Source organism: Phodopus roborovskii, unplaced genomic scaffold (assembly GCF_943737965.1).
Source record: "Phodopus roborovskii unplaced genomic scaffold, PHOROB, whole genome shotgun sequence".
NCBI classification, from domain to species: Eukaryota; Metazoa; Chordata; class Mammalia; order Rodentia; family Cricetidae; genus Phodopus; species Phodopus roborovskii.
In genome coordinates, this window is record NW_026126563.1 from 9,821,929 (window position 1) to 9,845,507 (window position 23,579).

The 23,579-nt window shown below is 37.7% G+C and overlaps 1 protein-coding gene across 6 annotated transcripts in view; it reads right to left on the reverse strand.

The window, feature by feature from the left end:
* The window catches only part of Pias2 (protein inhibitor of activated STAT 2), a 55,915-nt gene that overhangs the window by 7,731 nt on the left and 24,605 nt on the right, over positions 1 to 23,579 (reverse strand). For all 6 annotated transcript variants that reach the window (XM_051202224.1, XM_051202222.1, XM_051202223.1 and 3 more), the window contains 8 exons: positions 23,436 to 23,526; positions 16,589 to 16,723; positions 15,218 to 15,323; positions 14,498 to 14,571; positions 11,807 to 11,967; positions 11,093 to 11,226; positions 9,157 to 9,328; positions 137 to 276 (listed from right to left, as the gene is read on the reverse strand). In XM_051202224.1, coding sequence (XP_051058181.1) covers positions 137 to 276; positions 9,157 to 9,328; positions 11,093 to 11,226; positions 11,807 to 11,967; positions 14,498 to 14,571; positions 15,218 to 15,323; positions 16,589 to 16,723; positions 23,436 to 23,526 — 1,013 coding nt within the window. The remainder of the gene's footprint in view (positions 1 to 136; positions 277 to 9,156; positions 9,329 to 11,092; positions 11,227 to 11,806; positions 11,968 to 14,497; positions 14,572 to 15,217; positions 15,324 to 16,588; positions 16,724 to 23,435; positions 23,527 to 23,579) is intronic.

Consider the following 23,579-nt stretch of genomic DNA (forward strand, 5'->3'; position numbering starts at 1 on the left):
CATTTACATCCAAAATTAATTTATTTATATGTATGCATATATAAGTGTATGTGTACATGTACACACACACTTGTTCTGCTGATTAAGAATAAAGAGGAGGTAATTAAAACAAACAGACGAAAAGCTCTCCACATACCTGGCAAATCTGATGACATGCTTGACACTGGCGTGTGGTGGAATGGTACTGAGTAGTCTGTTAATGAGGGTGGAATAGCAGCAGGATCCACCGAAGTCACACTGGGCACCCTTACAGAAGATGGCTGATACATGAGGACCCTGTTTTAAACATTATGCCAAATTACAAATCATCTGGCTGTTATTTCACAAAAAAAGAAGAGCCGAACCACTGGGCATTCTCTTAGTCTCAGCACAACCATGTGGCAGCCATTCATTCACTAGACAATACCTCTATATCCTATTCTCATCTTTCCTAACTGCCTTCATTCTAGTATGAATGCACACTGGTTCCAACCACTAGCTGTTGTAGGTCCTTATAGGAGCAAGGTAGAATTAAAATATACCATGAAGCAGTGGCTCTCAACCTGTAGGTCATGTCCCCTGTGGAGGATGAACGACCCTTTCCCTGAGGTCACATAATTCACACTACGATTCATAACAGAGCTAAATTAGTTATGAAGCAGCATCAAAAATAATTTTATGCTTGGGGGGTCATAGCATTAGGAAGGTTGAGAACGACTAGTATAAAGAAATACTTTAATTCTCAAATAGAAAAATACTTTAGATTGATATATATATATGAATAATAATATTTTATCTATAAAGAAACTTGAAACTAAAATAGAGAGCAGTTAAGGTTTGCTTTAATTGCTGGGCACAATGCACATGCCTTTAATCCCAGTATTCCCTAGCATGATTTACATAGCAAGTTTAAAATAAGAACATCTAAATGAAACTAACACCACCTCATTCAGTCTCTTTAGCTATAATTATTTAATTACATTATTTGAAATCTGGAAATGATCTGAACTCAATAATCAATCCTAAAGCTAGCCAGCCTGGTGGTACAATACAATCAGAAACTAAGACAAAATGACCAGTCTTTGGGATTTAGGATCTTTTTGATACCCAGAAATAAAACTGCTAGTCACTATGACATACTGTCTACTCTCTAAGAGAACCTATGCCTTTAAAATGAGCTATTCAGGCTACTAAAATACAAATCAAGCACACAACAAATACTTTACAATCTAGTTTATATAAAAATATGCATACAATATTATTGCGGTTAAATAAGGATCAGAATAAACATAGACTCCATCTGATGCTCGCAATTGAACTTCGTAGTCTAAATCACCCAAATAGTACTGAAGGGCAAGAAGGTGCCATAGAGAACAGCTAAGGCCTGGCACCATGTGGCAGGGTTAGAGTCCCTGAAGGGAGCCTAGGAGAGGCTACTGAAGATGCAGCCCAGTTGCAATGGAAAGCCCAGCATTTTGCAGATGCTAGACCATGGAATAATAGCCAAGGACAGCATTAAGTATGGAGTGGAGAGTCCCGGGCTCAGGAAACAGGCAGTGTGTGCCACAGAGGGCATAGGTGGAGAAGTGAAGGCCATCAGAGCCTCATCATCATGAATTTTATTTAGATGTCTGACAATGCACTTTATACTACCAAGAACATTAGATAAGGGGGCAGAAAAGCATTGGTTTTGACTAGATTTGAATGTAACCAAGTCCTGGTTATTCCCTCTTGAAGTAAAAACATTTAACTTATTTTTACAGGAACATACAACTATGAGACCATGGCTATTTTAGACACACTTTAGAGTTCTACAGGAACTTTGGACTTCAAGTGTCTAATTCCTTTAAAAATGTGATTTTTAAAAGTTTGTGTAGGGGCTGAAAAGATAGTGCAATAGTAAAAAAACTCTGGCTGCTCTTCCCCACCCCACCCCCCAAAAAATGGATTGATTGTTATTGCCTCTCCACCTCCATGATGGCTAAAAACTGTCTATAACTTCAGCCTTCAGCTCCAGGGGATTCTGGCTCCTGAGGGAATTGCCTGCACACAGGACATAGGCATACATACAGTCAAAACAACCACACACACATAAACAAAAAAGTAAAAGTTTGGAGTATTTTATATTGTGATACTATAGTAATGTCATCTTGGGAACAACAAATGGTTGTGTTTGATCAGTGATGTGCTTCAGAGTCAAACGTGAACCTGACACATGCCAGTCATCTGAGATGAGGAAATATCAACTGATAAAATGCCTCTATAAAACAAACGGTCTCGTACGTGTGAGGACACTTTTCTGAATGACGACTGATGTGGGAAGGCCCAGCCCTGCAAGAGGTACCATTGCTGGGCAGAAAGCTGTGAGGTGTAAGAGAAGGCAGGCTGAGCGGGCCATGAAGAGCAAGCCACTAGGCAGCAGTGCTCCATGAATAATGCTTCAGTTCCTATCCCCAGGTTACTGCCTTGAGTCCCAGCTCTGAGTGTGACGATGGGCTGTGGTATGGAACTACAACTCAAACAGACCCGTGGTGTTCACCACAGTAAAAGGAACCCTAGCAAAGGCAGCCTTTCAGTGAGTGCGCTCATCTGCAGTGAGAGGGAGCAGCTGGTAAGAGGGAAAGAATGGAGAAACTGCCTGTGCCAGTGCTGAGGAGGGAGCTTAAAGTACCACTCTCAGGGACCCACAGTATGCTTTCCTAACCATGATCTTTCAATGCAATCTAAGTGGAGAAACCTCAGTTAAGAAAATGCCAGGGAGGGAGGGAGAGCGGAAAAAAGAAAGGAAGGGAGGGACAGAGGAGGGAGGGAGGGGGGAGGGAGGGAGGGGGAGGGGAAAGGGAGCTGTAGGCAGACCTGTAGGGCATTTTTTAAATTAGTGATTGATGAAGGTGGCCCAGCCCATTGTGGGAGGTACCTAGCAGTCCTGGGTTCTATAGAAAGCAAGCTGAGCAAGTCATAAATGTAAGCCACAAAGCAACTCCAATCCATCAGCTCCTGCCTCCAGGCTGTGGACAGTTTGAGTTTCTGACCTGATTTCTTTTGATAATGAATGAATAATGTATAAATGTTGAGCCAAAAAGACCTTTCCTTCTTGAATTCTGGTCATGGTGGTTCATCCCAGCAATAATAACCCTAATTAAGACAGTAAGAGTAAAGTTTTTAAAAACCACACACTCACACACACATATTTAAGTTTTCTACTTAGGAGCTGGTGCAATGGTTCAATGCTTAACAGCAATACAGTTCTGGAAAAATTCCTTGAGTTCACTCTTCAGTGGCCACAAGAGGCAGCAAAAATCACTTCTAACTCCTGCTCCAGGAGACCTAATGGACTCTTCTGGCCTTTAGAAACTCTTCCGTATATTAATTCCACCCTCCCCACCACAAAAAGTTAAAAAATTTTAAATCTTAAAAATAGTATTAAGTTAATAAATTCAAATTAACACTCTACTTAATCTACGACCAGTTCTCCCCATGAAAGGAAACTGCAATGCTTTCAGGGAGTCAAGAGTATAGCTAAGTGAACACCACATGCTGGGCATGCGTGAAGTCCTAGGTTCAACCCCTACCACTATCCCCAAAATTACAGCTTGACAAGAAAAAGATAGTGCCTGTCTCCCCAGAGCTCTTCCTTCTTTAAGAAGAAGCATTTCACCAGGGACTTCCACATCTTGACCTGAACTTAACACTCCATTTGATTCACAGGAAAAACACCAAATTCCCTTTTCTTCCTTGAAACCTTGGCTAACAATTAGAGTCAAGCTCAAGATTTCTCCCATGCCAAAAAATGTGGAGTCTAAATAGACTATTTTATACTTATAACCTAATGGGCACCCAAATTAGTAAATCATTAAAATCTCATTAAAGAGAGTTAATGTTAAAATACTCAGTGTTGATAAATTCCTACTGCTTGACCTTTGCAAGCATTAATAAAAATCTAACTTAACAGCGAGGCAGGGTATTACAGGCCTGCAGTGCCAGCGCTTGGGGGGACAGAAGAAGAGGACCAAGAAACAGTCATCCTTGGCTGCAACACAGGTCAGAAACAAGACCCTGTCTCAAAATACACAAGAGATATGTATTCATAGATATGAATTAGTCCCACAGAGAAATGGAAACGGCTGTCTTCTTTAAGTAATAGTGTAAAATTCAGTAAAACTACTTTTCAAGTTTTAAAATGTGTTATTTACTCAGAATTCACAAATACATGCACAAGCACATATAGACATTAAGCAAATGTAAATGTTTTAAATTTTCATGAGTTTATATTATAGCATAAAGTAAATTGCCAGGACGCTGCTATACAGCACTGGCTACTCTGGTATAAAACATCATGTTTTATACCAGAGAATTACATGGAAACTATACTTGGTCCAGATTTAGTTGTCTGGAAATGACAGTTTTTGTTCATATACCGGAAGTCAACTATGTGCCCCCACTATTGTTCTACAAGCAGAAAGAGATTGGGATCTGTCACCAGCGCCTACTGATTGCCAACGGAGGGACACATATTTAAAGCCCTTGTTGTTTGCTCCCTACTTTTGGAGTAGCTCCTCAATGACAAAGCAGCCATGCAGGCTCTAAGGGACTGGGAAGGAGCCTAACGTTACGGTTAGCTTAAAATTTTTCTGTATGCTTATATATGGTACAAGCTCCTTGAGACAGGAGTTATAAAGCCGCATTAAAAGGCCCCTGAAACAGACTGCCATCAAAATCTGATGGTGCAAAGCATTTCACTTGCTTCTTGATTCACTGAAGAAAAAAAAAAAAAATGCTTATAATTTCTACTAAAATACACCTCTTAAAAATTAGATGGTTCATATAATTCTTGAGGAGTTAAGTTATACTAAGTTTTTCTGATTCCCCATTTTCTATTCTTCATTTGTTTGCTCTCCTTGAACTTTAAAAGCTGGTAAAAACCTAAAACTTCAAGACACTGGGATATAAAATAAGAGCTTACCAGACACAAAACACTAAAAGCAGAAGCGCAGGGAAGCAGCAAGATGTCAACTACTGCATAAGCTGACACCATGACATTCTGACAGATGGCATCTACTCTGACTTTAGGAAGTGTTTTTAAGAGATATTTAAGTGTATGTATGTGCTGACTACATGTGCATGCACTACATGAGTGCCTGGTGTCCATGGGCCTGGAAATGGAATTAGTTGTGAGCCAACAACATGTGGGTCCTGGGAATGGAAGCCAGTTCCTCTGTAACTGCAAGTGCTCCAAATCAATAAGCCATTTCTCTCCAGGACCAGAAAATGAGATTTTAACATAAAACAGCAACTACCAGGGATCAACAAGTTTCCCCCTGTACTGTTCTTCTACTGATCCAAACTCTGCTAAATTTCATACAAACAAGAAAGATCCATCCAGTCAATAGTTCTTTTTCAAGGATCAGAATATTGACAGTCTTGTTTTTTTATGGCTTAATACCTTCAGTCCTAACACCCACAAACCTATTACATTCTAGGCTCCACACTACTCATTTCCCTGCTTGTTCCTCTGGGCTGTATTCATGGGCATTTCTCAATGACCAGCACTGGCTAATGTACCAAGTACAGTCACATGGCCTAAAAGGAATAAAACTGGTATGGTCGGCGTGTTAGACACTTTCTTTTACTGAAGCAGTCCAATAAGAACTCATCATCAAGTTAATTCAGCTATTTAAAAGATACTACAATTTCTATCAGGAGACATTTATTGAATACTTTTAAAGCATCTATTAATACTGGAAACTGTTATGGTTTTGCCACAGTTTCCAATATTATATTAAGGAACTCCTAAACTACTTAGCTGTAGTGAATGTCATTTTAATATATAATTACTAATATTTTAAGACTGAGTTCAGAATCCTCAGTTATATTTTTATGTGAGTTAATATACAAATGACACTTAGGTATTAAGGGTTGTGTCAACTTTATGGAAACAGGAAAGTAATCAAGTAGCTGAAATTTAGAGACTTTCAGGGCTGCAGAAATGGCTCAGTGGTTAAGAGCACTGGCTATTCTTCAAGAGGTCCTGAGTTCTAGTCCCAGTACCCACATGGTGACTCACAACCATCTATAATGAGATCTGGTGCCCTCTTCTGGGGTACAGGAAGGAACAATGTATACATAGTAAGTAGATTTAAAACAAAAAAAAAAAAAAAAAAAAAAAAAAAAAAAAAAAAAAAACCTGTCAAGTATCCTTGATATAACTACAACTTTCTGCCTTATATTTAGTTATTTTTCTTTTCAATCTACATAAAGAATCTTAATATCAACCTCTGTGCTATGTGACCATGAGTATCAGCTACCTCTATTCTGCATACCCTGGTCATTTTGACTTCTGTCACCTAATGCATGTGCCACTTATCCAGTTTCAAGTCCTCCTGAAGTATTGGTCAACAGAGTGCAGGACACATGTGGTAGATTTTTGCAGTATGAAGCGAGGCACCATCTACAATTGCTTCAATTTATAAGTCAACATCACTATATAATGTTCAGCCACACATGAAATGAACCCTAAGATCTGTCACTCAATTTTCCTCATATTCTAAAGTACGCTTTCTTAAAACCATGGGTAATGTCAATGGGGTAATAGGCAAAGGTTTCTGAATGAATTACTAAAATTTACTTTGTAATTAAATGGGTAAGTCAAGGTGTTTTTGGCAATTCTCACCCATGTTGCATCATGTTATTAGCACGGATATGCACATTATGCACCATACATGCAGTTATACCATGCCAACAAATGCCACCTGAAATGCTTTGGCTCAAATTCATCACTATTATGACCCACCATGTTTTCAGTGTAAAGTTTTCTACTGTTATAAGAATATAACACTGATGAAATAAAAAAATTTTATACCACTATTCCCAAATATAACATCTTTGGATCATATTATGAAACACTGTTTGACTGCAAATATTTAGAGTTGCTCATTTTAAAAAATCATTACTTTTATAATTGTATACTATGTATTTGTGTGAATGACTATTCTTAGCACTGATGATTATAAATTAAAATAGTGATCAATTCTGAAACATAGTGAAGATGTTCTATATGGAGCAACACCAACTATTTAGATAAAATTGTGTGTGTGTGTGTGTGTCTGTGTGTGTATGCATGCGCACACGCACATATGTGTATATGTGTAGGCCAAAGGTGGGTATCAAGATATGTTCTTCAATCATCTATCTTAGTTTCTAAAATAGGATCGCTCACTGAACCTGGAGCTCACTGATTTAGCTAGAATGGATGGGCAACAAGTCTCTGGGATCTGTCTGCCTGTGCCCCCAAACTAATACTGGGTCACAGATGCAAAAATCAGATTTTCATATGGATGCTGGGGTCCTAAATTCAGACCTATACTCTTGTACGCAAGCATTTTACCCACTGAGCCATCTCCTTTGCCTCCCATTATTCTTTTTGTAAAAATAGGCACATCTATCTCATTAGTGTACAATTTGTTTCCACTTTTAACAAATAGCAAAGTTGTATGTATACTAAAGAATTGTTTTCAAATAACTTTATGATTAATAATCAGTAAATATTTGATTTGTATGCTTAGTTAATATTCCTGGGATCACTGAAAAATTTATCAAGCAAAAACTGATCATGAATCGAAAAAGTCTGAAACTATTATAATTGTAAAACATTTAATTATATTTGAAATGACAAGGTAAAACATAGAAATACTTAGGTATCCATTGCAGTAAGCACTACAAAACTGTATCTTCATTTGTTTATCATTTGATATTCAGAAGTATCAAACAAATTATCCAAAAAGGCAATAATAATCAGCACATCACAAAAAAAATCTATTTTCTTCATTTTGGATTACTAAAAATAAAAACTTATTCTAATATTCTAATTAGGTAGGTAGAAAAAAACATAAGTCTATATTCATACTATGATATATAAACATTTTAGGGTACTTTGGGGGCAGGAGCCTTGGTTGGTCTTAGACTCACGGTGATCTACCTACCTCAACCTCTGAAACACTGCAGTCACAGACATTAGCTAGCTATCACACATGCTCAGAATAAATGCTTTAATAGTGCAGAACGCAGTTCAAACACTTTAAGTCTAAAAAATAACTGTTAAAAGTTACTTCAAAGTACCTATGAAGAATTATAAAAAGGAATTTGAAATATACTCAAAATATAACTAATTTATATACAGTGTCCAAAACAAACAATTCAGAAAATTTCTTGTTTTTGAGACAGGGTTTCTATGTGTAGTCCTGGATGTCCTAGAACTCACTTGGTAGAACAGGCTGGCCTCTGCTTCCCGAGTGTTGGGATTTAAGAAGGAAACTGATGTTGCCTACAACTAGGGGATGCATAATAAACTTAAGTATGTGGGTTTTTTCACATTGGAAATATGCTAACAACTGTCTTGGAATGATGAAAGTACAATTTTATGATATGTACTTAAGATGGATACATTTTTGTTATTAAAAAGATACACAAGAAAACACTAAATAGGCCGAGGACAGCGATGAGACTAACACACCCAAGTCTTAAGAATGTGGTCATGGCTTGTCACAACAATTTATGGACGTCAAGATCTCTCTGTGAGAAGGATCTGTAAGTTCCAACAACTTCCCCTTTATTAGTAACAGAATGTACAACACCCATCTGCTTGCCTACATTTTGCTTTGTAAAGTATTAAGATGATGAATTTTCATTAAGGAACTGTCACATTCCTGACATGGTAGCCAGGTTCTTTCATAATCTCATGAAAATCTAACAGTGAATCCATAAATCGGGGGGCATGGGAGCCCTCATTTTAACAGAACAGAAAATGGGTCAAAGTCACTCAAAGATTATAACCACAATATCCTCACAAGTAGGCAAGTGCCAGAAATGGATGTCTTTAAAGTGCCCTGCATCTACATTCCATCATACCAACATCCTTACACCTAACTGTCAAATCTCGCGAGCAGGTTCAAGAATACAGTCCTAAATTATGAATACTTAAACTCCCATTTCCAGAAATGTTGACTAGTTTCATCAATTTGATTTCCTGTCAATAATGTGCTTACATGAAAATATTTCCACTGTACCAAAAGCAGATGAAAACGGCCTTCTATAGTGACTCCTCATAGACGTATTTCAAAACCATCCCAAGAAAACTAGTTTTAAATGCAATGAACAATAGTGAACTAAAAATTGACAAACCCTTTGGTTGGACTGCTTTGTGTTTCTGACATAAAGATGCATTTCCTTTTGGCAGGAGGGTCTTCCTCTTCATCAGAAGAGCTCTCTATTGTTAGATCAATAACATCTATCTTCTTCTTGCTTGCATCACTGGCTACAGTCACTGAACAAGGTTTACTAAAGATGCTGGAACCTGGATGTAGGTAAACAGGAAGGAAAACAAACATCAAAGACATAACACAAACTAGTCTGAGTGTACACCTATACTCATGAGAACACATCCAGGGAAGCCATTCTTCTCTAGTAGGGACAAAGTCCAGGCGCCTAACTTGTCAACCCTTTCTGTGAGGACAGAGGTCAGACACCTTCTGCACAGCACCTATCCTCTCCAGGAGCATCAGGGGTTAGTACACAGCCTAGTGCTGCTCGCGCTGTGTTTCTAGGTTAGTAATCACTGTGCAGACAGAACCTGAGGGATGGAGAACTGGTCTTACACCCTGGGTAAAGAGCATAGAGTACGCACAGGCAGCTGTGTGTTGTTGTACACCTGTGGCACTGTTAAGTTAGAGACATCTGGCCTTGAGTACGCAGTTTAAGCAGCTGCATATTTTTACACGTGGCACCACTGAGTTAAAATCAGACTCTTTACTACACTAATTCTGCTCATATTTTAATAAAAATGTCCCAAGCTGATGACCTAAGTTGCTCTGACATGAATCATCTAGTCACCACCCATTCTGTTTATATAGGCAACTGCATTTATCATGTCATGTAACACTGCTCCCTATAATCTGTCAAAAATGAATGCTACTTCATTGTGAAAACACATCAGACATTAATCAATAAAACCGTGTCCACTCACACGTTTTACTTAACAAGGGCAACCCTGGCAATCCAACCCCAAGAGGTCTGTGACAATCACATGAGAATAATTATCATTGCCATAAAGTTTTTATTTCCCTTCTTACTCAGAAAATCTTTATTGTGTCAGAAAAAAGTCAAATGCAATGAATTCAGAGGTTGAATGTAAGCATGTATTCCAACTCCTCAAAACTCTCTTAGTGTGTCCTTTTAATGCAGGTTAGTACAGGAAGGTAAAAACAAGTACACATACTGGTTAACTAAAGATATAAAATTCCTCCACGAAGGAAAAAAGAAATGGAAGAATTTGTTCAATAACAACTAATTCATGACTACCATCTTCACACTACTAAATGATATATATAACCTCTCCAACCATACTGGGTTCTGTAGAGATGCACAAAATAATTTCTAACCTTTTTGTTTCTCAAGTGTGTATATGTAGTATACATGCATGCATATGTATGTCTGTACATAAAGGAGCATGCATGTGAAGAACAGAGGTTAACATCAAGCAGAGTCTCACTTAAACCAATTTGGTTACTGAGTCTAGCTCAGTGGTTCCCAACCTTCCTAATGCTTTAACATTTGTCCTCATGTGGTGGTGACCCCTAACCATAACTTATTTTTGTTGTTAGTTCATACCTGTAATTTTGCTATTGCTATGAATCATAACGTAAGTACCTGTGTATTTCGACGATCTTAGGCACACCCTGTGAAAGGGCTGCTTGACCCCAAAGGGGAGGACAGCTCTCCGTAGGTGTCCCTGTCTGCCTACAGAACACTGAAATCACGTAAGCCTCACACATGGTCACCCACTTCATGAGTTCCCAGCTCTGAACTGGTCTTCATGCTACACCCATCCTCAAAGCTTCCTAACTTTAAATAACTCTTACTTGTTTGCACATGAAATAGCATTTAAAAGCTGTTAAGATAGTATAGAAGTTAGCATATTCTTTATAAAAAAGAAGAAAGTGACAGAAGGACTGATGGCCCAAAGATAGTTAGCAACTTAAATGCTAAAAACAGTCCTGGTGGTCAGAGTTAATATTTCCTAATTTACACTTCTTCAGGCACCCTGCCAAGTAGCACATACTTTCTATTTTTGTACAGGGCTGGCTGGTTACTTTCATAGCTTCTTTCTTGGGTCTCATTGGACACCAAGAACCATCTTCTTGGAACTTGATCTCATCTACATCAGAACAGTCATTGAGAATTTCCATGAAAAGCCTGTATAAATCAATTAAAAGTACATACATGTCATAGAAGTCAAAGTAGTATACACTGAAGACAAAGTAATAATATGAAACTTTTTTGGAACTTCAATTATTTTACACTTTATAGCAATTACAATTCCTCTATGGATGGATGGATGGATGGATGGATGGATGGATGGATGGATGGACGGACAGACAGGTGGGAAGATAGGAAGGACAGGAATAGAATCAGTGTCTATCCCTATCACTGCATGTACTTGTACTTAGGCACACATAATTACAATCAAATCTTTACTAAAAAAAGACCTAACTTATCCTAGTTCACATAATCTGCACAATTCTAACATAAGCAATATTAAGAAAGCACATTTAGAAATCCAGAGCCAAAATAACCTAAGCACAGCTTTAAAACTTAGCAGTTATGTAATGTGGCTACATTTACGGTCCCTGTTACTACTAATTACGTTACTCTTTTTGAGACAGAGTATCTAGCCCTGACTAGCCTTCAACACAGAGATCAGCAGTCGTGTTTTGCCATTTCCTCCCCACTTTTTTCTATTTTTCTGTCTAGCTGTTTGCCCAGTTATACTAACCCATCTAATATCAGACTCTCATAGGCAGCCTTCTTGTCACAAACAGGACAAATCCAGGTGGGCTTCTTCTCATTCATCTGAAGATACAGGGCAGCATCAAAACACTGCAGATGTGTACACGTCACTGCCCGGCATGGGATAGTCAGCCTCATTTTCCCTAACTATAACAGAGGACACAACATGAAAATGAGTTCAAATGAGTCAGGAAAGCCTTCAGGAGAGGAAGAAATCATAAAAGTCTTAACAAGTCAAACAAGATGATCAAAATAAAAAGACCCAACCTAAATTTACTTTCATAAAGACTTTTATCTTCTTATTTATGGGTGGTCTTGAGATTTTGGAAAGATCATTTTACTTTAGTAATGTGTAAGTCTAAAGAAAGAGGGAAACCCACCAAGAAATAAATAAATGAATAAATAAGCCTTACTTGCCTCCCCTCCCCCCCTTTCTCTATTGAGGAAACCATTGTTAGACATCTCTTGCAAACCCTTTCATGAAAGTTTGAGCAGAAATCAAGTACACATTTTAAAAAATTATTTTCTCACAAATGGTGGTATATTTCACAAAATTTTGTACCTTACTGTTACCCAATTTGTGAGCTAATGCACATAAATCTGTATATTAAAAAAGCAGCCAGCAGGAGCCAGAGAGCTACATCAATGGTTCAAAGCACACAGTGACGTTGAAGAGGACCCAAGTTCACTTCCTAGCATCCTCATGAGGTGGCTCACAACCAATCACAACTCCAACTCCACACTCCTCACACCTCCATGGGCACCTGCCCTCATGTGAAAATGCACGCATGCAGGTACGCACTTTAGAAAGTAAATCTCTCTCTCTCTCTCTTTTTTTTTTTTTAAAAACTACTATGATACAAAGACATCATGGTTTAATGAATTAACACACTAGTGATAGGCATTTAAAGTTTCCCACATTGTATCAATATAATGTCATGAATGGGAAGGTACCTCAAAATGCATTTTTTTTGGATCAAAGGGAAATCTTTGTGGTCTTTGAACACTGACAAACTACCTTAAACAGAGAAATTCAGTGATCTGCAAATTCTTACACACTAATATGCTTGACTCCACGCAACCATTATCACCAGTGTTAATGAATGTTTGATTTCCACCAGTCTGGTTGGGGAGAAATATTCCAATGCACCTGTGAACTATATTTTTCTTATTTTCAGTGTGAACTGAAGCTCTTCTACTTTAAAGAGCTATTTGTGAATCTAAGAACTTTTTATGCATACCCTTTATTCAATTTTTACATGGCCACTAAATTTATTTATAGGAGCTCTTTACATAAGAAAACAAGCCTTGTGTGTAACACAAACTAAAAATATTCATGAAAACTTTGTACTATTATATAATCCAATGTGTCAATTTCTAGTATGTTTTTATATAGCTATATTTATATTGTTCTGCTTAACACTTATAGGTCAACTAAAAACCACAGCCACATAAGATCACATCAAGTTTCCTTTTATAACCCTTAAAAACCTTGTAATCTCAGTGCTGGGGAGGCAGAGACAGGAAATCCCTGGGATTCACTGACCAGAAACCCTGCCTGGCCAGCAAGCACCAATTTCCAGTGAGAGCTTGGCTCAATGCCCAGAGTAAACAGTTCCTGAAGAAGCAATACCTAAGATTGACCTCTGTCCTCACAGGCACAGACAGACAGACACAGACAAACAAACAGACACACACACACACGACTAAACAGCATTTGTCCAGTAATCAGGACTACTAAAAACTAGTGTACTGATATTTTAGCTCAATCTGGCATCAATTTTGGAAACAAACAGAATAAAATTATTTTTTTCAGTTCTATTAGTGACCCTATGCCTTGGGTTAGCCAATCTTGGCCAGTATCATCATCTACACAATAAAAATACTCCAACATTTACATGTTATGGAAACAATAGTTATTTTCTTCTCTTTCTCTCTGACATAATTTTCCATTAATTTTTTTTTTTTTTTTTAAGCATGGCTTACAAAGGTAGCAATCATCTAATCAGTCACCCAAAACTACATTAGAAATACATGATTCACCGCTTTTCTAATAAAGTTCTTCTCATTTTGAAAGGCTTTCTTCCACACAGTTCATTTTTGCAGGAGCTTTCATCCGCTCTCCCTGACACCCCTCCACCTCCATGAATCACTACATATACTCTGCCTCTTTCTCATGGGATGTGTTTGCTAGATAGACTGGCTACTTTCTCTCAGCTCAGTGCCAACCACACATTACAGAGGATCTCAGAGCTGCTGAATGATTTCTCACCTAAATCATTATATAAGGAGACATGAAATAACTGTGTGATTTGAGTGCACTCCAAAAACAGTCCATACATCCTAATTCATTAAACCAAGACCATCAATTAGCATTTTTAAACTCCAGTAATGTTAATGCTATTTATATTATTACATGAACTCTGATAAAAGAAGCTTTTAATATGCTTACTAAACTCACTAGTTACATAATTAATTATGACAGGGTTTCTGAGCCTAAAGCTTTCTTCTCTCGTGTTAATTGCTTAAAGAATACAAACATTCCCTAACTCATGAAAATACCTAAGTTTAGAATTCTATCCAAATACTCCTTCACTCATCCCCACCCTAGCTTTTATAAGACATTGGTCACTTTTGAAAAGCAAAATTAGCTAGAATGTTTTATCACTTTACTTACAGGGCACATTAAGGACACTCGAAGACTAGTTGTAGCAATTTCACTATCAGGATCTGCAGTAAGTTTTTCTTTAACTTTAAAAAGAAGAAAATGAAAACAATAAACTTTAAAAGAATGGTACCTAGAGCACAATTACAGAAAATATTTGAAAAGTTCCTAGCCTCCTTGAATAAGTGAAAACTAGACAAGATGTTGAATATTAATGTAGTGAAAACACAACTACATCCTCATTATTAGATTAAGGAATTACCAGCAGGCAAACACTGCATAACATATTTAACTTAATTTTTAAGATTTCTTTTAAAACATAAGGTCACTGGAAAGAAGGAATTACAAACAAAAGCTTGTTTTAGAATTTAACAAAACAAGAGACGAATAAGGAATGGAGCATGGGCCTTAGCTCTAAATGCTTTCAAAGACACACTCATCACATTTTAATTAGGCTATATTGGCTGTCTCCAACAACTGCTCAATTTGTAGACAGAAAGATATATTCTATATTCTTTATTTCCTCCAAAAACTGAAAACAATGTGATAATGTGTCTGAGATTTCTTCCACTAGGTAATGTATACAAGTTATAAACACATGAACGTGAGTGTGTGTGTATGGTATATGTATATGTACATATTAATGATTAATATATATATATGGCATATTGCTATGATGTAAGAATTTCCTTCCATCAAAGTGTCTCGTATGTTTAGTCTTACAATACTTACTTAGTGCTCTGGAATGATCAGGATTTCTAATACCTTTCATTTTTAATCTCTGTAATAACATGGCTGATGTAAGCTGTCGTACGAGATATACAGACATGGAGTAATTCTATAAAGAAAGAAAATCTGTATTAAGGACAAGACAGTAATTTGTTTAAATTTTTAATTATGTAAAATGCAGACGGAAAAAACTCTAGGCCTCCAAAGGCCAGTCGGCCACTGGGACAAGGAGAACATCAATCAACTAAGCGTTTGGGGAAGCAATGGGTTTTCTCATTGTGAAATTATTTTCATTCAGTTATTTTAAAATATCTACTTGTGTGTTAAACAGTGTGGACCAGTGCTTTTCTGATTATGGGGGCCACCATGAGAACATTTTCCCGCTTATGGCAACCAGATTCTTGTTTTTATTTACTTAAGCAACAATGTTTGCTCTTATAGCTTCATTCGAAAACCGTCCACACTGCAGAAACCCAAGTTCAAAGACACTGCTCTAAATCGACACTTCAAATTACAGTGCCAAACTTCTAGTCCTTGGGCAAATGACACCAATGAAGTCCACACCAGCGTTTTTCTTAGGAAAGACTAACAAAAATAAAAACCAAGATCGAGAAGTTCCTATGTCCGATTTCATGCCTAAATATTATACCATGGAACTGCTATTAACTATTTACAGAGAACCAAGGACTAAAATACTCTATTATGCCTTTTCATTGCATAGCAAAATTAGTATGTTTGCAATGGCTCTATTTATTTTAAAATGTAAGCTATTTACATATCTATAATTATCTTTGTGGCTAAAATGAAACAAAAAATCCTACTATAAACATATAAATCAATTTCTGCCTATAAAACAGGAGTAGTACATTTTATTTCCATGAAATGGGAAAACAATTGATACCTGAGTTTAAATTAAACCACTACTTGAAGAAATAAAAACATACACAACACATATTTTCACTGTAAAATAAAAACAAAATTCATGAAACATTATAGTTGATCTCACTGAATAGAAAACAACTGCTTTTAAGAAGTTACAGTCAGGAAACAGGAGTTCTGTAGTTTTAATGTGAAATGTCCCTCACACGCTTTGAAGACGTGGTCCCCAGGAGATGGTGCTGTTTTGAGGCTGTGGAACCTTTAGGAAGAAAGGTTGAGACACAGAGCAAGTAGTTGCTTGCCACCATATTCTGTCTACCATGCTGGACTATATCAATAAGAACTTTGAATCACAATAAGCTTCTCTTCATTAAAGTGATTTCTATCAGGGGTTTTGTCACAGCAACAAGCACTATACGAAGCTGGTATCCTAAGAAAAGAAATCAATTCCCAATGAAGACACACTTTCACCCTACCCAGAAATAAAATTCTTACCTTTCCAATTTCAGATGCCCAAGAAATAGAAATCTGATTTGGCACAGCGGAAGACAACCTAACTAAAGATGTAATATTCAAGGGCCGTCCAGGACGCTTCTGTTCAATCCCATTTTTAGGTGGTGGTGCATAACCCTATAATCATACAAAGAAAATAAGGCTCTGTAGGGTTTAAACGCTTTCTCCAAGATACAAACAGGATCTTGCCTAGTTTTTGTTACATGTTATTTTTATTTTATCTTAGATACAAATAAATCAGAAAAATAAAAATCCATATCCCAACACTTCATGTTGACATCTTGCCATATTGGCTATGAATCTTTTTACCGAAAACCAATCTATACAGATAAACTGACACCTCATCTAAAGGAGGCCCCATTCAAAATACATATACATGAAAAGAAAGAAGTAGAGAGCAATCTTTGGGAATGAAGTCATTATTAAAGGGTTCACTAAAATCTTGTGAGAAGTTACAAATGCTTTCTATTGTCTGTTCCGAATAAAAGAGAAACTATAATTTTTAACACCATGTTAAGGAACTGGAAAGATGGCTCAGAAGTTAAGAGTGCTTGCTTCTCTTCCTGGTTACCCAAGTTCAATAACCACTAAACTATATTAGCTAGTTCACAAGTGCCTGTAACATTAGCTTCAAGGAATCAGGCTCCCTTTTCTTGGACTCAGCTGGCATTCACAGACAAATGCATGTGTGCACACATACCCAAATAAAACTGAAACAAAATTTTAATGGAAAAACAACCCCCCCCAAAAAAACCCAAAACAACAACAAAAACAAAAACCAAAAAAAAAAAAAAAACACCCCACCCCAAAGAAATCAACCCTGTAAGCTTTCATGAGGGAGATCCAGCTCTGTGAGTCCCAGGTCAGCTAGGACCATGTAGTAAGTCTCTGTTTCAAAACAACAACAAAAGCACACCAAAATGAAACAAACAGAAAATCCAGGATAATACATTTTTTTTAAAGCACTACTTCAGTTGGTATTAAATTGGCTGTACTTTGCTTTAAACAGGAAACCTACTCAAGCTTTATTTATAGTATATACAATTATCAGTTACCAAAAGTCTGTGACTTTCAAAAGCAAAACAATCTAACTTTTAGAAAATCAAAATGTCTAGGATACAGTAATGCCCACATGCTGAAGAGTGACACAGCATGTTCACCGTGTATGGCAGCTGATATGCCATTTAGATCTTCCCCTAAAACACTTACGACACAACTCACTGTATAATTACCTACTTTCTTTCTCTTAAAATTTTACATTTTAGCTACTCTTGGTTTTATTTAATACAAAATAAGAGATTTTATTTGTTTGTTTGTTTGTTTGAGACAGGGTTTCTCTGTGTAGCCCTGGCCATGCTAGAACTCACTCTGTAGACCCGGCTGGCTTCGAACTCAGAGATTTGCCTGCCTCTGCCTCCCAAGTGTTGGGACTAAAGGCATGCATCACCAAGCCCAGATATTATTTTCATACACACTCCAAGAAAATATAAACACAATGAATTGTCTACCATAGTCTTACATCCTTTTTGTTGAGACAGGGTCTCTCTATAAATAGCCTGGCTGTCCTGAACTCATTATGTAGACCAAGCTGGTCTGGAATTCAAAGATCTGCCCTCTACCTCCAAAAGCGCTAGGATTAAAGGTGTGCACCACCATACATGGCCTTCCATATTCTTTTCTAACAGAAGAATCTTCTAAGGAACTTTTCATTCTAACACTTACATTTTTATCCTTTATTACAGAAAAGCTTTACAAATATAATCTTAATACTATACTTCATTCCACTAACACATCTCAGTCTCCTTGAAAGTCAATGACAACCTTAATTGTATGTGTTAATGCTAATAATCTGGGATTTCCCATTATAGGTGACAGGCTTTCAGACAACAGCCAAGATCCATGGATCTTTTTCATGATTTCCTTGAAATTATCTATTAGCTCAAAAGCTGAGGGCACGTAGCTACCCAGTCAGGTCTGATAAACAGCATCAAAGTTATACACATAGGCAATGACAAAATATCACAGCTCACACAGATAAGCAAAGGTTAAGAACCCTGTAGATAGGGGCTGGAGAGATGGCTCTGCAGTTGAGAGTACTGGCTGCTCTTCCAGAGGACCCAGGTTCAATTCCCAGCACCCACATGGCAGCTCACAACTGTCTGTAACTCCAGTTCCAGAGGATCCGACACCTTCACATCAATGCACATAAAATAATTAAAAAAAAAATTCTTCTAAGATTTCAACAATGCTGAATGACATACCTTACAAAAGATAAAGTTCAGATTGGTACAAAAGCAGGGCTACAGAGTATGCCCAAGTCAACCAGAATTTGAGAGCAGCCTTCCTTCACTGTCTCTAAAAGGGAGCATAGTAATTATTAAGTGAGTAGGCTTATGATGTGTGACCTATGACTATCAACAAAATTCTAAACATCATCAAGTTCTTGTACAAAGAACTTGAATTATAACATGGAAACAGAAGTGGTGTGTGTTTATTTTAAGAGGGGTGTGACCATGTATTGGTCCGTGTGAAACAGAGGAAAAGAGAAACTCAAAAATACGTCCTCTACCTTTAGGAGTTGGGGAGATGGCTCAGTGGGCGCATGAGGACCTAATTCGCCCCCCAGCGTCCATGTAAAAAGCTGGTCTGCATAGGCCTGCAGCTCCAGCACCAGAAGGCAGACAGAGGTGGATCCCGAGAGTTGGATGTCCAGCCAGTCTGCCTAGGCAAAACAGCTTCCAATTCAGTTAGAGACCTGTCCCAAAGCAGTAAGGAGGAAAGTGATAGCACTTAACAAGCAACAAACACAGGAACATCAATACCAGTATTTAAGCAATTGTAAATGCAAACTTTTGTTTTTGTCTGTTTGGGACTTAGAAAATTAATTCTGCTTTTGCTTTATCCATTAGTAAGTTAACCAAATACAAACAAATCATTTGGCAGGTCTGCCAAAAACAATTTAACAAAAAAAAAAAAAAAAAAAAAAAAGCTTGTGTCCTAGCTAAAGAACTCTAGTTGGAATTTGAGTCACAAGACATTTCAACAGTGTGGAAGGGACAAGAGCAGAGGAAGCAACAGTAAATGTATTAGATGTGAAAAGCAACATAGGGCATTTGCTCTGCATGAACAATGCTGTAGATTCAATCAACAATATGGCCTCACTCTCTGTGTGTCAGGTTCAGCTTTTATTTCTTTAATCTTTGTGTGTGTGTGTGTGTGTGTGTGTGTGTGTGTGTGTGTGTGTGTGTGTGTGTGTACATGTATGCATCCACAGTACCTGCAAAGGCAAGAAGAACCTGAGGCAAGGGTTGGAAATCTGGGATTGGAGTTACATGCCTTTGTGAGTTGCCCTATGTGAATGCTGAAAATTAATCTCAGGTTTTCTGTCAGAGCATCAAATGCTCTTCAACACTGAGTCACCTCTCCAGCCCTTGGGTTTGAATTCTTAGATGTCAGTATTTCAGAGGGAATTGGTGTGTCCTTCCTATGGTACCATGTCATAAAGCAAATGGAAGCTACTTGTCCCACTTCCCCTGATTGATCACATCAATCCAAGGACTTCACTCTGCACTCTCCACAGTTAAGATTCCCATCAAGGGGAAGTCTCTCCCTTCGTTGCTTTATCAGGGTGTTTTATAACAGCAACAGGAAAAGAAACTGAGACGGATGGTGAATTCCAGGCTCAGCAAGAGTCTATCTCAAAAGCATTAAGATGGAGAATAGGGACATCCCAATGTCAACCTTTGGCACATGCACACCTGCACACAAATTTAAAAATTAAAACATGTAGCCAGTTCAGTAGATACAGCACTTGCTGAACAAATATGAAGACCAGAGTTCTGTCCCAAAACACAGGAAAAACTCAGGCTGGCATGGCAGACTCCTGTAATTCCATCAATAGAGAGGAGAGACAAGATTCCCAGAAACACAAAAAACTGGACAGCTAGACTAGCAGGAATTGGTGAACTCTGGATTCAGTTAGATACCCTGCCTCTAAACAAAGTGGGGAGTGGTCAAAGACACCACCCAGCATTAACGTCAGGCCTCTACATGCATGCACATACCAACATGTAAACACAAAATACTATATACATGCACACAACATATACATTAAAAAATGAAATCATCTTAAAGTGTGCAAAACAAAGTTGCTTTTATCACTTACTTGATTATCACACACTACTGTCAAAGCAATTAATATTTCCTATTCCATTTACTTTGTAAATGCAATATAGTAGCCATCTGCAATGGGTCCACAACGACTGGATATTATATTATAACAGAGTCACACATGTAAGGATTTATGCTAGGTCATAGTCAAGTTATATTCATATTTACCATTGGGAATTCCATAGTTCAATCAAGATTATCCCTGCAAGATCTGTTTTCTGGAAATTGTGATCATAGGCAAGAACAAGTCAAAACTTTTTGTTTTGCTTTTTACAGTTGGATTAAGGTCCCACATCTATAGACTTCAATCCAACCCCTAAAGATTTGCTGTATCTTTCTTGAGGCTGTAATATACTTATATGATTGTTATGAATCTCAGAACCCTGCTAAGTGCAAATAAAGAAAGACACCGTGTTTCATTATCTAGACTCTAGTAATTAGGGACCAACAGGTACTTTGAGTTTTCCATCAACTGCATGGGAGCTTATATCATCTGTTCTCTAAAATTTCCTAAGCATGGTGGCACACATCTCTAATCCTGGAGCTCAGGAGACAGGCAGGTGGATTATAACTAGGACAACCTGGCCCACATACCAAGTATCAGGTCAACCAGGTCTCAAAATAACAGAGAAAGGGTTTTCATGAAGTTTGTGGACTTGGTGTAGAACACCGAGGGCCTTGCTGCTTCTGTCCTTGAAATATATCTTAGTCTTTCTCACAGTACTCACACTCTTCTCTTCACAACAACCTGGCGCAAGAACCCCTATCCCCACAGACAGCCTAACTGGTGTAGGGACTTAGGGGTCTTTGGTGCTTTAGGGAAAATACCAGTACTCAAGTATGTCATTTTCATTGTCTCAAAATTTCTGGAAGAGTAATAAGAGACCTGTCATAGTGAAGTTACAGACCTTATCCATTAAAATAATGATACTGACTGGACCATTCAGAGTTTTGTGAAACTTACACAGATACACTGTATAGCCATCACAGTTACTATAAAAATGTCAACAAGTTTAGGAGGAGCTGGTACACTGCAAACTCCATCAATGGCACAGTCATATCACACCGGATAGGTGTAAATACATTAAAAAAAAAAAAAAGCCTCCACAGTTTTATCTTTCCTCTAGGATAGCAAAAAAGGTAAACAAGAGTCCATGAATCTTAGCACATACTAAGCAGTAAAACTTAACTGTGGGGGGAAAATATCACATAAAGTATGCACAGAATCATCCTATGATTTTGCGATACTTCCTTTGTCAATCATCCAACCACCTAATTGGCATCCTTCAGCTCAAAGTACAGGTGCTTCCTCCCTTGTTCAGATGTCTGTGCAATACACTCAGAATACACATGTACAGATCATCTAAGGTAAGCAATCCTCCCTGATCATAAGGACCCAGACAGACCCTTTGACTTCCCCTGTTGTCCTCAAAGGACCATCTCAGACTTCACAGTCTCTCAAACGTCTTTTAGAAAAGTCAAGTTAGTAATACAGCAGTGCTTAAGCTCAATAAAATTCATTGGGCATGCAAGTAAATGAATTCATCAGGTAAAGGAGCTTGCCATGTAAGAATGATCATCAGAGCTCAATCCCTAGAACCTATAAAGATGGAGAGAACTAAGTCCTCAAAACTGTCATCTGACTTCCATGAGTTCACCATGGAACTCCTATGCATCGTGTGTGTGAGAGTGTGTGTGTGTGTGTAAGGACAAGTGATTTTTCAGGTTTCTAAGCCCCCTAGCCATTAATTAATAAGACAAATGATATGCCTAGCAAGAAGGTAGTTTTCCTGGGTCATGAACAGTTATAAGCACTTAGTTCTTGGAGAACCTAGATTCCTGGACTGTACTGAGTGACTTGTTCTCCTGCTCAAAGGTATTGCTCAAATAATCATTCAAAGTAAAGTCTCAAGCCTAGCAGGACTGTCAAATACCTTGTCTCTAACAGCTGCTTTTGCTGAAAAGGCAACACAGAATATCAGTGGAGTCAGAGCACTTCAATCACAACAAATATACACCTCTGCTCTGTAGTGCTCAACATACGCTCCTCCCCTGCTCCTGAGTTACAGTCCTGTTAGCTTTCTACATAACCATACCAACTTAGTCATGTGTTCCAGGCCACACTGGGAACTAATATATAGTACAGTTCAACAACTGAAGTGCTATTTTAAGACCTAAGGATTTGAAGATTCCAGTAATTTCAAGCCAGAAACCAGCTATATATGTTTGCATTGTATATTATTTCACAAGTTGTCTCACTGTTAGACAAGCTGCCAATCAATTATTTGCTCCCTGAGACTCCAAGTGTGTACATTATCAAAGCCAAGCTTAAATCCTGGATTCTGTTGCTATTTCTGTTCTCCTTAATAGAACCTACAGGCTAAACCCAGCTAACTTAGAAATTCACTATATTGTGTTTTGTATGTTCAAATGTCCAAGTTTAGCTGTTAGATATGATCCAAGAGCCAATCAAAACTTCCTTGAATTCTAGAATATAAAGTTTCAGGCTCATCCTTGCTATCTTCCTTAGGTCCCAAATCAGCCATTTATTTATCAAAGGAGTTATGTGCACCTCTCTAGAGATGGCCAGAATTATTAAGTACCAATTTGCCCCTGTTTATACTAAACCTATACAAAAATCTGGTAAACAGCAACTTACAGGTAAAGGAAAGAGTTTCCCATTTACTTTTATACACAAACTATTGGGATAGTTATCTTCTTGAGGACAACTGGTCTCCGCCAAGCAAAGTCTGTATTTTAAAAAAAAAAAAAAAAATTGTTAGGGTACCAAAACATGCTTTTA